This window comes from Scleropages formosus, chromosome 21 (assembly GCF_900964775.1).
Source record: "Scleropages formosus chromosome 21, fSclFor1.1, whole genome shotgun sequence".
Taxonomy (NCBI): Eukaryota; Metazoa; Chordata; class Actinopteri; order Osteoglossiformes; family Osteoglossidae; genus Scleropages; species Scleropages formosus.
In genome coordinates, this window is record NC_041826.1 from 1,301,323 (window position 1) to 1,317,989 (window position 16,667).

The 16,667-nt window shown below is 48.3% G+C and overlaps 1 protein-coding gene across 1 annotated transcript in view; it reads left to right on the plus strand.

Moving 5' to 3' along the window:
- The window catches only part of LOC108941965 (alpha-1,6-mannosylglycoprotein 6-beta-N-acetylglucosaminyltransferase A-like), a 190,305-nt gene that overhangs the window by 99,499 nt on the left and 74,139 nt on the right, over positions 1 to 16,667 (plus strand). The window contains exons 6-9 of the mRNA XM_018764927.2: positions 10,036 to 10,107; positions 11,813 to 11,974; positions 13,328 to 13,497; positions 13,986 to 14,120. Of these exons, the coding sequence (XP_018620443.2) occupies positions 10,036 to 10,107; positions 11,813 to 11,974; positions 13,328 to 13,497; positions 13,986 to 14,120 (539 nt within the window). The remainder of the gene's footprint in view (positions 1 to 10,035; positions 10,108 to 11,812; positions 11,975 to 13,327; positions 13,498 to 13,985; positions 14,121 to 16,667) is intronic.

Genomic DNA, 16,667 nt, shown 5'->3' on the forward strand with positions numbered 1-16,667 from the left:
CCTAAGACCCTAAGAGCAGACAGACCAACCTGAGCATTGCCTGGACTTCTAACAAGAAAACCTGCAATTCAATGCTCCACAATGGATGCTTGAGTGCTTGACATTATACAAGCCCAGCAGGACACTGAAAGCCTTCCTCATGAACTCAGTGCAGCTCTGCAAAACAACACTAGAAGCTAACTCCAAGGCCATCGCACAAGTGACTATTCAGTGCGGCATATACCAAGGTGATATACTGTCCCCACTGCTGTTCTGCATAGGCCTGAACCCCCTCAGTCAGATCATCACAAAGAGTGGATATGGATACAAGTTCAGAAGTGAAGAAGTTCTTTTTCTTACTTTATGCCTGTGTTAAAGCACTCTGTGTCACTGTGTGAGAAGAGCGCTCTATAAAAATAACAATAAAATAAATAAATAAATAAGTGAAGTAACCGAGGGGGGTGCGCTGGTGCAGTGGGTTGGACCGGGTCCTGCTTTCAGGTGGGTCTGGGGTTCGAGTCCCGCTTGGGGTGCCTTGCGATGGACTGGTGTCTCGTCCTGGGTGTGTCTCCTCCCCCTCCAGCCTTACACCCTGAGTTGCTGGGTTAGCCTCTGGATCCCCGCGACCCCGTATGGGACAAGCGGTTCAGAAAATGTGTGTGTGTGTGTGTGTGTGTGTGTGTGTGTGTGTGTCAAGTCAAGTCAAGTCAAGCTTTATTGTCACATCATCATCAACATAACATGTAGAGAAGAGTGAAAATCTTTAGTGCAGCTCCAGAAAATGCAGTATTAAGAGTATGTCATAAGTTACGTTAAAACCCAGTGTATATACCAATTGTGTTCGCAGATTATACAACAGAAGAATAAATAAATAAATAAAAATAAATAAATAAATAATTAAAAAAATTGAGAAATAAAAAACAAACTATCTATATGTATGTACAGAGAATACGGGGAAATAAAACAGCGGATTTGAATTTTAGTCTCAGTCCTGCGTATTTAACAGTCTAATGGCCTGAGGAAAGAAACTGTCCCTCAGCCGACTTGTGCGGGCCCGGATGCTCTGCTACCGTCTACCTGAGGGGAGTAGGTGGAACAGTCCGTGACTAGGGTGGCTGGGGTCATTAATGATCCTTTGTGCCTTCCTCACACACCGCCTGTTGTAGATATCCTGGAGGGAGGGAAGCTCAACCCCCACAATGTGTCTGGCTGTCCTCACCACCCTCTGGAGAGACCTGCGGTTGAGGCCAGTGCTGTCACCATACCAGGAGGTGATACAGCCAGTAATGATGCTCTCCACTGCGCAGGTGTAGAAGGTTTTGAGGATGTTCTGGTTCATCCTCAACTTCCTCAGCCGTCTGAGGAAGAAGAGGCGCTGATGGGCCTTCTTCACCACTGCATCAGTGTGACTGGTCCATGTGAGATCCTCGGTGATATGGACACCGAGAAACTTAAAGCTGGTGACCCGCTCCACCGGTGTCCCGCTATGGTGATGGGGGTGTGTTCCCTCTCCTGCCTCTTGAAGTCCACGATGATCTCCTTGGTCTTCGTGGTGTTGAGTAAGAGGTGGTTCTCCTGACACCAATGTGTTAGAGTGTGCACCTCCTCCCTGTAGGCCGCCTCATCACTGTCAGGGATCAGGCCTACAACCGTCGTGTCATCGGCAAACTTCACGATGGCATTGGAGCTGTGCGTAGCTACACAGTCATGAGTGTAGAGGGAGTACAGGAGAGGGCTCAGAACGCAGCCCTGCGGGGCGCCGGTGTCGAGGGTCAGTGGAGAGGAGATTTTACTGCCTATTCTGACCACCTGACGCCTGCCAGTTAAAAAGTCCAGTATCCAGCTGCACAGGGAGTTGTTCAGACCCAAAGCCCGGAGTTTCACACTGAGCTTGGAGGGAACAATGGTGTTAAAAGCTGAACTGTAATCTACAAACAGCATTCTCACGTAAGTGTTCTTTTTTTCCAAGTGGGAAAGAACAGTGTGGAGAGTGAAGGCAATGGCATCGTCAGTGGAACGGTTGTTCCTGTAGGCAAACTGGAGAGGGTCTAATGAGGCAGGCAGCACAGAGCAGATATGGTCTCTGATCAATCTCTCCAGGCACTTACTGACTATGGAGGTCAGAGCAACAGGGCGCCAGTCATTTAAACACGTAATTTTTGATTGTTTTGGGACTGGCACAATGGATGTTTTAAAACACAGTGGGACGACTGAGTGGGAGAGGGAGAGGTTAAAAATGTCTGTAAACACACCCGCTAACTGGACCGCACATGTTCTGAGGACTCGGCCCGGAATGCCGTCTGGACCCGCAGCTTTACGTGTCTTCATCCGACGGAAGGATCGGGCTACATCCGCTACAGAGACAGAAAGTGGACTAACCTCTGCAGCTGCGGGAGCTCTCTCTGTGCTGGTGGTGTTGCCCGCCTCAAAACGAGCATAGAAAGCGTTCAGCTCGTCAGGCAGAGAGGCAGCAGTGTCCGGAGCAGGGTGGTTATTTTCCTTTTTAAAATCCGTGATGTTGTTGAGCCCCTGCCACAGACTTCTGGCGTTGTTGGAGTTGAAATATTCCTCTACTTTGACTCTGTATTCGTGTTTGGCGGATCTGATGGTTGAGCGGAGGGCATAGCTGGCTCGTTTGTACTCCTCCACACTTCCAGAGCTGAACGCTGAGGTTTCGCTCTTAAAGCAGCCCGTACCTCGCTATTGAACCACGGTTTCTGGTTCGGGTAATCCCGAATTGTTTTGGTCGGGACCACGTCGTCTATGCACTTCTGGATGAAACACGTCACGGTGTCTGCATAGGCATCGATGTCACCGTCAGAAGCGGACCTGAACATCTCCCAGTCGACGTGATCGAAACAGTCCTGTAACACATAGTCTGATTGGTCCGACCAGCAGCGGAGCGTCCTGAGGGCAGGCGCTTCTTACTTCAGCTTCTGCCTGTAGGCAGGGAGGAGCAGCACAGAGCAGTGGTCTGATTTGCCGAAGGGTGGGCGGGGCAGGGACTTGTAGCCGTTCGGGAAGGGGAAGTAGCAGCAGTCCAAGACCCGGTCCTCCCGTGTGTTGCAGGTTACATGCTGGTGGAGTTTGGGCGCTATTGTTCTGAGGTCAGCTCTATTAAAGTCCCCAGTAACAATAAACACGGCCTCAGGGTGCGCTGTTTCCTGCTCGCCGATCCTCCCGTACAGCTCCTTGAGCGCCTGCTCCGTGTCGGCCTTGGGGGGGGATGTAGACAGCTGTGATGATGACTGCCGTAAACTCCCTCGGTAACCAATATGGCCAACACAGGAGCATGAGGTATTCCAGGTCAGGGGAGCAGAAGGACTTGATGAGATGTATGTTCCTCCGGTCACACCACGAGTTGTTCACCATGAAACACACACCTCCCCCTCTGCTCTTCCCCAAGATCTCTCTCGTCTGGTCCACGCGGTGCGCCGAGAAACCCGGGGGCTTGATTGCCGAGTTCGGAACCTCTCCGGACAGCCAGGTCTCCATGAGACAGATCACACAGCAGTCCCTCGTCTCACGTTGGTAACTAATCCACGCCCCCAGTTCGCCAAGCTTGTTCTCCAGAGACTGTACATTGGCCAGCAGAATGGTGGGTAATGGAGGACGGAAGGCCCACTGTCTCAGTCGTACGAGGACGCCGGCTCTCTTCCCCCTTCTCCAGCTGCGTTTCCGTCAACGCCACCGGGTCTCCCAGACAGAGGGCTCTGCTCTGTTTGTAAACAGAGCGTCGGCGTTTAGGAAATTAAAATCCGGTTTACGATGAGCAACCGAATGGCCAATTCTTATAAGTGTATCTCTGTCATACGTTATTAAACTAACTACTTTTACTACTAAAAACAATAAATAAATAGCTAAAATAGTTAAAATGAACAAAAAACTGCATTGCTGTGCTGGAGCATGCATCACGGCAGCCATCTTCGGTGCCATCCTGCGCCAGTAATTTGGTAGTTGAATGATGTGTGTGTGTGTGTGTGTGTGTGTGTGTGTGTGTGTGTGTGTGTGTGAGCGAAGTAATTATTAACCACCTCCTCTACATGAATGACATCAAGCTGTATGAGACATTGATTCACTGATCCATCTCACCAGGATATACAGTGATGACATTGGGATGTCATTTGGACTGGATAAGTGTGGTGGAATGGTAGCAAGAAGAGGGAAGGTGATCAAGACTGAAGGAATGGAGCTCCCAAAAGGCAGAATTGCAGACATATAAGACAGGTACAAGTACCTGGGTATCCCACAGGTCAATGGAAACAACAACAAGACAGTAAGGAGGTCAGCCACTACAATATACCACCAGAGAGTAAGGCAGGTCCCGAGAAGCCAGCTCAATGGTAGCAGTAAGATTGAAGCCAACAACATGTAAGCCCAACCAGTCATCAGACACCCAGCTGGAATGATAAGTTAGCCACAGGAGGAGATAGATGCTGCAGATGTCAAGAAACGAAAACTCCTCACAATGCACGGATGGTTCCACCTGAAGTTCAGCACCCTGAGACTATACGATAAGCGAAAACGGGGGGTGAGGATTAAGGAGTGTCAGGGCCACTATCCAGAATGATACAAGGAGTGTGCAAGAGTACATCGGGAAGATGGCGCTCCAGGACAAACTGCTAAGTGAGTACCTCAGGCAGCAGAAAACAGAGGGTGATGAGGAAGAAGAGGAGACATTGTAGAAGACCAAGACCCTCCATGGGCTCTACCATTGACATATAGAGAGAATGGCTGACATCAAGAAATCCTAACAGGGGCTGGAAAAAGCTGGTCTGAAAGACAGCTCATGGCAGCACAAGAGGAGACTCTAAGCACCAGATCCATAGAGGCTGCGGTCTACCATACAAGACAGGACCCAAGGTGCAGGCTGTGCAAAGATGCCCCTGAAACAGTCCAGCACATAGTAGCAGGGTGAAGATGCAAACTGGACAGTGTACACTGAGAGGCATAACCAAGTGGCTGGGATAGTGAAAATCTGTGCAGAATACAGACTGGAAGTCCGTCCATCCATTTACTTGCCCGCTTGTCCTTTTAGGGTCGCGGTGACAGCAGGGAGAGCAGAGAAGCCCAGACGTCCCTGTCCCTCACAACTTCCTCCAGCTCAAACCGGGAGATCTCCAGCCACACCCAGGCCAAGTGGGAGATATAATCTCTACAGCGGATCCTAGGCTGACCTCGGGCTCTTGTCCCAGTTGGCCGTAGCTGGTATACCTCCAAAGGGAGGGGTCCAGGGTACATCTTTACCAGGTGCCTGAACCACCTCAACTGGCTCCTTTCAATGTGGAGGAGTAGCAGCTCTACTCTGAGTTCCTCCCAGATGGCTGAACTCCACACCCTGTCATGGACAGTGAGTCCTACCACTCTACAGAGAAAACTCATTCTAGCTGCTTCTGTCTATGATCTTATTCTTTCGGTCATTACCTAGAGTTCTTGACCATGGGTAAGGGTAGGGACGTAGACCAACTAGTAAATAGAGAGCTTTCTCTTATGGCTCAGCCCCCTTCATCACTACAGTCCAGTACAGCGACCACATTACTGCTGCCGGTGCTCCCAGTCTCCAGCCGATCTCTCTCCCTTCCACCCTCACTCGTGAATAAGACCCCAAGATACTTAAACTCCTCCACCTGGGGAAAATTTTCTCCCCTTACCTGAAGGGGGCATACCATCTTTTTGTGTGAGAGAACCATGGACTCAGAGTTAGAGGTGCTGATCCTCATACCAACTGCTTCACACTTGGCTGCATACCGTTCCAGTGCATGCTGGAGGCATCCACGGGATGGTGCCAAAAGGACAACATCATCCGCAAAAAGCAGAGACATCACCTTCCAGTCCCAGCACAGAATGCCCTCCTGACCTCAGCTGTGCCTTGATATTCTGTCATAAAAACCACAAACAGGAGTGGGGACAGGGCACAATCTTGGCGGAGTCCAACACCCACGTTGAACGGGCTTGACTTAATGCTGAGTATGCGGACACAGCTCTTGCTCAATGTGTACAGAGACCGAATGGCCCGCAGTAGTAACCCTGGCACGCCATACTCCCAAAGCACCTCCCACAGAATTTCTCCGGGAACACGGTCGTAGGCTTTCTCCAAGTCCACAAAACACATGTAGACTGGATTCTCAAACTCCATTGCCCCTCAATTATCTTGTCTATCCTCTGTTCCATGGACAGGATGGAATCCGTATTTTTCCTATTCAATCTGAGGTTCAACTATCAGTCAGAGCCTCCTTTCCTGCACCCTGGCAGGGACTTTCCCAGGGAAGATTAGAAGTGTGATACCCCGATAGTTGGCACACACTTTCTGGTCCCCTTTCTTAAAGATAAGGACCACCGCCCCAGTTTACCTATCCAAAGGCACTGTTCCCGAGGTCCATGCAACATTGCAGAGGCTTGTCAGCCATGACAGCCACACAACATCCAGGGACTTGAGCAATTCTGGGCAAATTTCATTCACCCCCGGTGCTTTGCCACTGTGGAGCTTTCCAACTACCTCAGTGACTTCCACCAGTGAAATGAACTCTGATACCCCGGAAGCCTCTGGCCCTGACTCCTGTAAGGGAGGCATGGCTCTCGGGTTTAGGAGTTCCTCAAAGTGCTCCTTCCATCTTCTGACGATGCCCTCATTTGAAGTCAGAGTTTCTTCACTTTTGCTGTGCACAGCTTGAGCAAAGCTCCTCCAACTCTTCCTGTGCTGCCAGATAGTTCTCCAGAACCTCTTTGAGGCTGACCAAAAGTCATTTTCCATGGCCTCTCCAACCTCCTCCCATGCTGTGGATTTTGCTTCTGCAACTGCAGGCACTGCCACCTTTTTTTGCCTGCCAGTACCTATTTGCTGAGTCAGAAGTCCCCAGAGACAACCAGGCCCTAAAAGCCTCCTTATTCAGCTTAACGGCTTCTCTCACCACTGGTATCCGCCAGCGGATTCTTAGGTTACTGCCGTGACTGGCACCAACAAGCTTTTTGCCACAGCTGTGTCTGGCTGCTTCCGCAATGGAAGTTTTGAACAGGGTCCATTCAGACTCAGTTTCCCCTACCTCCTCCAGGATATGGGAGAAGTTCTCATGGAGGTGGGAGTTAAAATCATTCTGGACACGGTCCTCAGACAGTCGTTCCCAGCACACCCCCTCACTATGTGCTTGGGTCTACCGGGTCTTTCCGTCAGTTTTCCCTACCATTTGTTCCAGCTCACCACCAGATGGTGATCAGTTGACAGTTCTGCACCTCTCTTCACCTGAGTGTCCAGATCATGTGCCCTCAAGTCAGATAAAATGTTTACAAAGTTGATCATTGACCTTTAGTCCAAGGAGCTCTGTTACCAAGTACACTTATGAGTATCCTAAGTATCCTTGTGTCCGAACATAGTGTTTGTTGTGGACAAACCATGGCTAGCATAGAAGTCCAATAACGTTTCACCATTCGGGTTTAGATCGGGCAAGCTGTTCTTCCCAGTCACCCCTCTCCAGATTTCCCAGTCATTGCCAATGTGAGTATTGAAGTCCCCCAGCAGGACTATGGAGTCTGTAAGTGGGGCCCTGTCCAGAACCCCATCCACTCTTTCCAAGGAGATTGAATACTCTGAACTGCTGTTTGGTGCATAAGCCCACACAACAGTCAAAGTTTTCCTCTCTATGACCTTAAGTCACATTGAGGCAACCCTCTCGTCCACCAGGACCAACTCCAACTCTATACCAGCCAGCCGGAGACTTGTGAGTATTCCCACACTCGCCCGGTGCCTCTTACCTTGTGCAGCTCCTGAGTAGGAGAGACCACCCCTTATTGAGGAGTTTGGTTCCAGAACCAACACTGTGAGTGGAGGTGAGCCCAACTATATCTAGTTGGTGTCACTCAACCTCCTGCACCAGTTCCAGCTCCTTCCCCCCAGTGAGGTTACATTCCATGTGCCAAGTGTCAGTTTCTGCCGCAAGGGGCCATGACATCATGCACCACCCTGCCCCCTCCTGCTGCCTGGTACACATTGCAACCCACCCCCTTGTTGGACCTTGCAGGTGGTGGGCCCACATGCCCCCTCCACGTTGTTTTCTTGGGCTGAGCCCAGCCGAGTTACGTGGGCTGCCCGGCCACCAGGCACTAGCATTGGAACACTACCCCCAGGCCTGGCTCCAGGGGTAGGTCCCGGTGACCCTATTCTGGGCAGGGTAAACATTGTCTTGTTTACTTATGTCATGAGGATTTTTGGATCATGTTAGTCTGGAGTTTCACTCCAGCCCTGGTCGCCGACGATATAGCTCTGAAATTCCTTGATGATGCAAACCCTTCCGCCACGACAAGACCCCGATCCAGGAAGGGGACTGGAAGTCGCCAAGTCCAAATGGGAGACACCACCAAAGGTGGTTGAAAACAGCAGAGCTAAGGTCCTTCAAGTTCCAGACTGACAAGCAGTTGTTGGCGAACCAACCAGACATAGTGGTGGTCGACAAGGAGGAGAAGATTAGAAGAAATTGTAATGTTATCGTAAATGAAACTGTATCAGACTGGATATTTGCAGGATAGAAAAAGAAGTGGAAGTCCTAGATGCACAACTGCACAAGAAGATAACTACATCAGAGCCTGTAGCTTGAGAAATTGAAGGCTTGCAAGTCCTCAGCTGGCTGCTTTGTTAAATACACAGAGGGGGAGGGGACAGTACACATCAAAATACCACAACTCCATTATGCTGCCTTAGCGGCAGAGTTTTAAAAAAGCCATATCTGAAAATTGCAAATAAAATTAAAAGATTAGCATGAGAAAAAGAACATGGGTATTGGATGGTGGATGACTGGAAAATAGTATTGGACAGATGAGTCAATGCATTTGCTATTCATTGAGGTGTTTGGAGCAAGGAGAAGAACATAAGTGAAACGAAGAGCAAATTAAAGGATGTTGGAGGAGTGCTCTATGCCTTCTATTAAGCGAGGCAGAGGAAGTGTAATGGTTTGGGGCTGCTTTGGTACTGACAAGATGGGAGATTTACAAAGAGTCCAGGTTACTATTCTATTTTACAATGTCATGCTATCACCTGTGGTCAGTGCTTGATTGGTGCAAATTTTATTTCGCTTCAGGACAACATTGTGAAGCATACTTCTAAGCTATGCAAAACCTTTTTTTGTGAAGAAACAAGAAGCCAGAGTATTGTCTTTGATGGACTAGCCAGCACAATTACCAGATCTCAACCTTATCGAGCTCTTATGGGAAGAGCTTCACTGTACATATACCAATCTTTACTTACACTACTGCTTTTCATATCCAATAGCTATGTGTGTATGTATGTGTACCATAAATCTAAATATTTATACATATATACACATATTTGAACTTTGGAGGCCTTCAGAAACTCATGTTTGGTCACAATAGATACTAATACATTGTAACATATTGTAATCCCGTATGGTATAATTTGTTATTTAATTTTAAATAAGTTTTTGTCACATTTGTGTTTTATTCTGTTCTTTATCTTAGGGCATGGTTGAGAATATGCATGTAGTGTAAGTACACATATGCAGGAGTGAGTAAGCATTTAAAGACTGTGAGAGAAGCTGTAGGAGTTGAGAGTACTGCATGGTCTGTTAGACTGGTTCTTAAAAGTGTTCATGGCTCTGATTGCAAATGAGGCAGCAGCCCGTCTTATTGATTAGCACCTTAATAAAAACCAGACCCTTGGGAATCATTTATAGTGGGGTTCTGTGCACATTCAGGTTATTACAAAATTTTGTAAAAACAAAGCCTTCACAGTGGAATGGTTCTTTCTCTGATAACATTGATAGAGTAACAGAAATTAATACAATTAATGGGGTAAGGGGCCAGGCCACAGTTTGGGCCTGGGGAGCAATGGATTGTCAAGAGCCTATTGGACAAAATCAGGCTGTTGATGCAGTCCTGAGCACACACTCTCAGTGAGGACAAAGAAGGGGGCGGTCACTCAGCATCTGTTTTTACTTGTTGACAATTAACCCTCCTCTCTGAACCATTCGTCCTGACATTGTCCAGAAGAGCGCTTGTGTTTGCCTAAATAGCCGGCCTCTCAAGTCTTTCCATCCACTTGCTAACCCTCAGGTGGAGAACTGGTGCCCACTTCTCCCCTGGAGGGTGATGCACTTCACTGAGGAGGCTGAAAGAAAAGGCCAGGTGAGAGTATCACTCTATACACCCCGGCACTAACCATGTTCCCATTATACTGATCAGGCCCTGTTTCTTTCATATGCAAGTAGTACTCAGGTTACAACATATGACATATATGATACAACCCAGACTTATGATGGCTATCCCACTAGCTATATTATAACACTTTTGAGTCTCAGCATTTGATTGGTCAGTGTCAGATGTTACATTCTATCTACTGTATGATATACACTAGCTGCAAAGCATCATATTTCTTGCTGTTTGTGTCTCAATCAGTGTTTGGGTATGTAGCAGTGCCTGTGTTTTGTTTACAAAACATTTTGTTTGTAATTCCCTTCAAGTTATTATTATATATATTTTTTTTTTTTTTTTTTTTTTTTTGAAAAGACAAAATAGCAAAAAAGTGAGTACTGTAGTGGTGCTACAAAGAAAAAGCAAAAGGCAATAGATTTAGAAATGAAATTGAAAATAGTAGTGGAGCATAAACCACTGTACTGTATTTGTATGACTATTTTTAAACCATATTAAAATATACAAGTGTTCATGCATGTCAATTGTTTAAATATCCTTGCAGTTCATGTAATAAAAGATTATATAATGTACTTTATAATATAATAGCTAGTTACAACAGTTGAGCAGAGCTTTCTTGTAAGGTGAGGGATGTGTTCTTAATGCTGAGAGGAACTTCTCACTCAAAGGGAACCCAAACATAATCTCCCAATGTGCATTATTGAAACAACTCAATCAGCACCATTATAATCACCTCACAATTACCTTTTGCCAAAGTTACAAAAGACAAACCAATAGCATGGTGCTGATTTATGGATTCTGCCTTTATAAACAGGTGACTTTCGTGCTGAGTGACACAGCTATGCGTGTTTTTATGCCAACAGATTGGCGAGACTAGCCCAGCTAACACACACGAATGTCAGCTAACACACAGGAATGTTAGGGTAAAACACACACACACACACACACACACTTTCAGAACCGCTTGTCCCATACGGGGTAATGGAGCCTACCCGGTAACACAGGGCATAAGGCCGGAGGGGGAGGGGACACACCCAGGACAGGACACCAGTCTGTCACAAGGCACCCCAAGCGGGACTCGAACCGCAGACCCACTGAAGAGCAGGACCCGGTCCAACCCACTGCACCCCCTGGGTAAAACACAACATCCTATATTATTGAGACCACAAATTGCTCCTTTGGACCTGTAGGCTGCTTCTTTCAACAGCCAGGTTGTCTGAATTCCAAGCAGCCACCTGCCAATGGCCAATAGAAGTAATAATGATCCCCTGCTGAAGCATTGTTCTCCGATTACTCAGTTGTTGTTGAGGAAACAAGCTAATTTTCAGCCATGTGAACTGAATAACAGCTCCCCTACTGACTGTTAAAGTGAGTTATATATAAATCATTTGTTTCAGCCAGTTGGCATGTCCATTCATTGGTTACTGTTGTGAAGCTACTGTGGAACAGTTGAGGTCCACGTAAAGATTTGTGTAATGCTGTAGATGAGGCTGCACTATGTGTTCCCAGAACTTGCCCTGTCTTCTACCTCCCTTATATGGTATATCATCTACAATGAGGGCAGCCTCACCAATTCTGTGGACTTTTTCTAACCAAGAAAGGTATCCATGCAGTGCATTTGTTGGCAGCACTCTGTTCTAAAAGCAGCCCACATCAGGCAAAGATAACTCTGACTCATCAGACCAAGATCCGTACCAGCTTCCAGGAGCTGTACCGGGTCATGTCTCGGAGAGAGGAGTTCCGCTGGATGATGCTGCGCATTCGGCGCATGGCGGAGCCTTGGGTCAACGCTGTCAGCTCAATAGCGCAGAAGCAGAATCTGGCCAAGCAAAAGTGCAAGAAGGTGGGTGGGAGCCAGAGTAGATGTGATTGGATGTGTATTGCTCACACATAAACACTACAAAATGCCCGGTGCATTTAGTAGGGTTGAGGCCAGAATGGGGCTGATCTATCACATGGGGCACCTGTAGCATCAAGCTACACAAGCCAAAACAGTCAACACTCCTGATCACTCCTAGTTGAAATACCCCAAACATACAGTACTGTGTAAAAGCTTTGGGCATCTGGGGGGGGGGGGAGAGCTGTAAAGTGAGAATGCCTCCAAAAATAATGTTCTTAATAAACTTCCTACAAAGCTTAGTTACCATCCATTGTCAACAACCGCTTGGCTTGACGGGCTTGGCTGGGTCCTGCTCTCTGGCAGTTCTGGGGTTCGTGTCCTGCTTGGGGTGCCTTGCGATGGTCTGGCGTCCCATCCTGAGTGTGTCCCCTCCTCTTCTAGCCTTGCCTAACACAGGGTGCTCCAACTTGCCGTGACCCCACTTGAGAAGTGGTTTCAGACAATGTGTGTGTACTCTTTTTTTTTTTTTTTTTTTTTTTTTTTTTTTTTTTTTTTTTTTTTTTTCTTTAATGACATACAAAACCATTTCTGTAATACTGTAACTTTTTGTAAAAGGAGTGCTTGGAAATCTAAAATATGCTCTTTTCCATTGACACTAATGCAGAAGACATGAAATAACACACACACATTTTCTGAACTGCTTGTCCCATTTGGGGTCGTGGGGAGCCAGAGCCTAACCTAGCAACACAGGGCATAGGGCTGGAGAGGGAGGGGACACACCCAGGACAGGATGCCAGTCCGTCGCAAGGCACCCCAAGCGGGACTCGAACCCCAGACCCACCAGAGAGCAGGACCCGGTCCAACCCACTGCACCACCACCCCCTCCATGAAGTAACAACTGTCTGAAACAAATATTTTTATGAAAAATCTAAGTGCCTAAGACTTTTGGACAGTACTGTAATACCATAAGCATATATGTAATAGAAGACCCAATTTAACTGAATGTACCAAAGTACAACTTATGTTCTAATTTCAGCAAGAAACATTTTATGGTTGAAATGGTCCTCTCCTGTCATTAGTGCCAGGATCACTATGCTGTAGGTAGATCTTATAAATGGAAAAAGTTTCATTCCTACAGTACAAGCATGAAAAGACTAGCAGAGTCTCTTGTCTAAATGTTCCAAAAGTCTGTTTCATAATTGCATTGGAAGTTGAGAAAATGTGATAAAGTAAGAGTGTGCTTGCACATTGCTGTGCTCCCCAACATAACTGTCACTGTGCCCCATCCCTTCACCTTTTCTTCTGATCACTTTTAATGATCTGTTATCTCGGTCTCACCTGACCCCACCACTTCAGATCCTGGTCCACCTGGGCCTGCTGACTAAGGAGTCAGGATTCAGGATTTCAGAGAATGCCTTCAGCGGGGGCCCGCTTGGGGAGCTGGTACAGTGGAGCGATCTCATCACCACACTGTATCTGCTGCGTCATGACATCCGTATCTCAGCCTCACTGATTGAGCTGAAAGAGTGAGTTGTTACTCAGCAGGCATCCACATACACAATAGTTCTGCGCTGCTACATGTCATGCACAGTGTGAAGTGAGTTGGGGCTGATCAGCAGGTGGTGCCATGGATAGCCCTGCTGCATTACACTTGACGCATCCAGGTTCAAGTCCCAGCTCTTGTTGTAGTACCCTCAGATCAAGTAACTTACCCTGAATTGATGCAGGCAGGTTTCCCAGCCGTGTAAGTGGGTAAATCACTTAGTTGCTTTGGTGAAGGCATTATCTAAATGAGTCAGTGTACAGGCATCCCCCTCCATTTATAAAATTAATCCATTTTCCTGTCAATCAGTCATTATGTGGCTTCAGAAATTAATCAAACGTATGACGAATGTAAAATATTTACTCATGTCAAGTAGGCTCTAAGACTTCTTTAAATTCATGTAAGGAATTTATTAAACATCTTTTATGAAATTGGTTCATGTGCCATATTTTTATCTTCCCTTCTCCCCAGAATAATGAGAAGGGTGACGGGAAACAAGTCCAGTTGCCCTAGCCAGGGGGACAAAGTGGTGGAGCTCATCTACATAGATATTGTGGGCCTCACCCAGTTCAAAAAGACCCTGGGGCCATCTTGGGTTCACTATCAGTGAGTTTCCTCACTTCTGTTTCAAACTAAGTCTCCCTACCTCAGTGTTCACACGTAATCTGTATCTTTTGTACTGTATATCTCTTGCTGACAGACTTTACTGTAGCCTGTTCCTTACTGTGTGTCATGGTTTTGTTCCACACGATGATGGACTCAAGTGTAGAGTTCTTCAAATCGATGTTTATTATAGCAGACAGACGTAATCCAAGAGAAGTTGTGGGACAGGCGATGGTCGGGTGATCAGCAAAGAGAGTGCAAAGGACAAGGTGAGAATTGTGGTCGAAGAATAAACAAGGAAAGGTCAAGATCGGAATGAGTTACAGGTAACACAACCAGACAGGAAAGAGTAGTCGCTGAACAAGGTTCCACATCTGTTCGGCGTCCCCTTTTATCCCTGTTTCCATCAAGAAACAGCAGGTGTCGCCGACGCGCTGGCTGCTGGGGATGTGACGGTACCTCCCCCGACGGGTGGCTCCGGACGCCCTAGGCCGTGATGGCGGGCGTCCCCAAGGGCAAGGGACCGGACGCTCGGGATGATCTCTGTGGAAGATGGTGGTTAGTTCCGGATCTAAGATGTCAGATGCTGCAACCCAAGACCACTCCTCCAGGCCTTATCCCTCCCAATTGACCAGATATTATAGCCGACCCCGCCGCTGGCAAGAGTCCAACAGGGCCCGGACCTTGTCTGTTCGGTCCCCATCAATAGGTAGTGGGGGGGACCGAACTGCGGGGGCCGGCAGCTGGTGAAGGGACACCCCCACAGGCTTCAGGAGGGACACGTGGAAGGTAGGGTGCACCCAGAGGTCCAGGGGCAACTGCAGACGATAGGTGACTGGGGTTACTCTGTGTAATATCTTGAATGGGCCGATGTAATGGGGCCCGAGTTTTCTTGAAGGGGTCTTTAGGCGAAGATTCCGGGTTGAAAGCCACACACGTTGCCCAGGCAGGAAGGATAGAATGCGCCGCTGTCGGTCTGCCTGATACTTGTACCTTTCTGAACTGCGGAGCAGGTGGTTTCGCACTGTACGCCACACTCGGTCGCTCTCTTGGTGCTAGGATTCTATGGCTGGGACCGGGCTCTGCAGGGATTCCCTGGGGAACAGGGCAGGCTGGTACCCTAAAATACACTGGAAAGACGAGATACCTGTGGACGAGTGCGGAGCGGAGTTGTAGGCATACTCTGTCCACGACAGATAGCGAGCCCATGGGTGCGGTCATTGAGAACAATAAGCCTGGAGGTACCTTGCGATGTCTTGTTGCAGGCATTCGACCTGCCCGTTGGCCTGCGGGTGGTACCCCGAAGTAAGGCTTACTGTCACACCAAGCAGCCTCCAAAAGGCTCTCCATACCTGGGAGACAAATTGTGGTCCTCTGCCAGAGGCAATATCTTCCAGAAGTCCGTACAGTCAGAAGACCCGCTTGAATAGGACCTCTGTGACTTCTAGGGCGGTGGATAACTTAGGAAGAGGGACCAAACGACAAGCTTTGGAGAACCGATCTATCGCTGTGAGTATCACCATCTTACCCTCGGAGGCTGCCAGGTCTACCAGGAAGTCCAGGGCAACGTGTGTCCATGGCCAAGTTGGTACGGGCAGTGGTTCCAAGAGGCCGGCGGCCTTTTCTGGCAGGGTCCCTATCTGGGCACAAGTGGCACAGGCTTGAATGAAGTCCCAGATGTTGTCTGCCAATGAAGGCCACCAGAACTGTCCCTGTAAAAGAGAAAGAGTACACTGGATACCTGGGTGACATGCCTCAGGGGCCTCATGGGCCCATTTCATCACTGCGGTGCGAAGTTGACTGGGCACGTAGTCTTTTCCTGAGGGTTTCCCAGGCAGTTCCAGCTTACTGGTCTGGGCGTCTTGGATGTCCTGGAGCAGCTGCCACCTGACAGGGCCTATGATACATCCCTGAGGGAGAATCCCCTCAGGAGTGTTTGGTGTCGGTTCGGGGTCGTGAATCTGGGACAGGGCATCAGCCTTTGTGTTTTTGGAACCCGGTCGATATGACACAGTGAAATTGAACCTGATAAAAAACAGAGCCCATCGAGCCTGGTGGGAGTTTAGCTGTCTGGCTTTCTCCAGGTACTCGAGGTTCCAGTGGTCGGTGAATACAAGGAACGGGTATACAGCCCCATCCAACCAGTGTCACCATTCCTTGAGCGCAAGTTTGAGGGCTAGGAGCTCCCGATTCCCTGTGTCGGTTACGTTCGGCTGGGAACATCTACCGTGAGAAGAAGGCACAGGGGTACAGCTTAGGAGGGTCCCCTTGCCTCTGGGACAGGATGGCTCCTACGCCAGCAGACGAGGCATTAACCTCCACCACAAACGGCAAGGAGAGGTCTGTTTGTTTCAACACTGGGGCAGAGGTGAAGGGGGTCTTCAGCTCCTGAAAGGCCCTCTCCGCTTCTTCATCCCATGGGAGCTGAAGCTCCTTACTGGTGGTTAGAGCAGCGAGGGGAGTAGCCACGGTGCTGAAGCTTCGGATGAAGCGAGGGTTGAACTTACCAAAGCCAAGGAAGCACTGCAGTGCTCTTACAGTTGTAGGTCG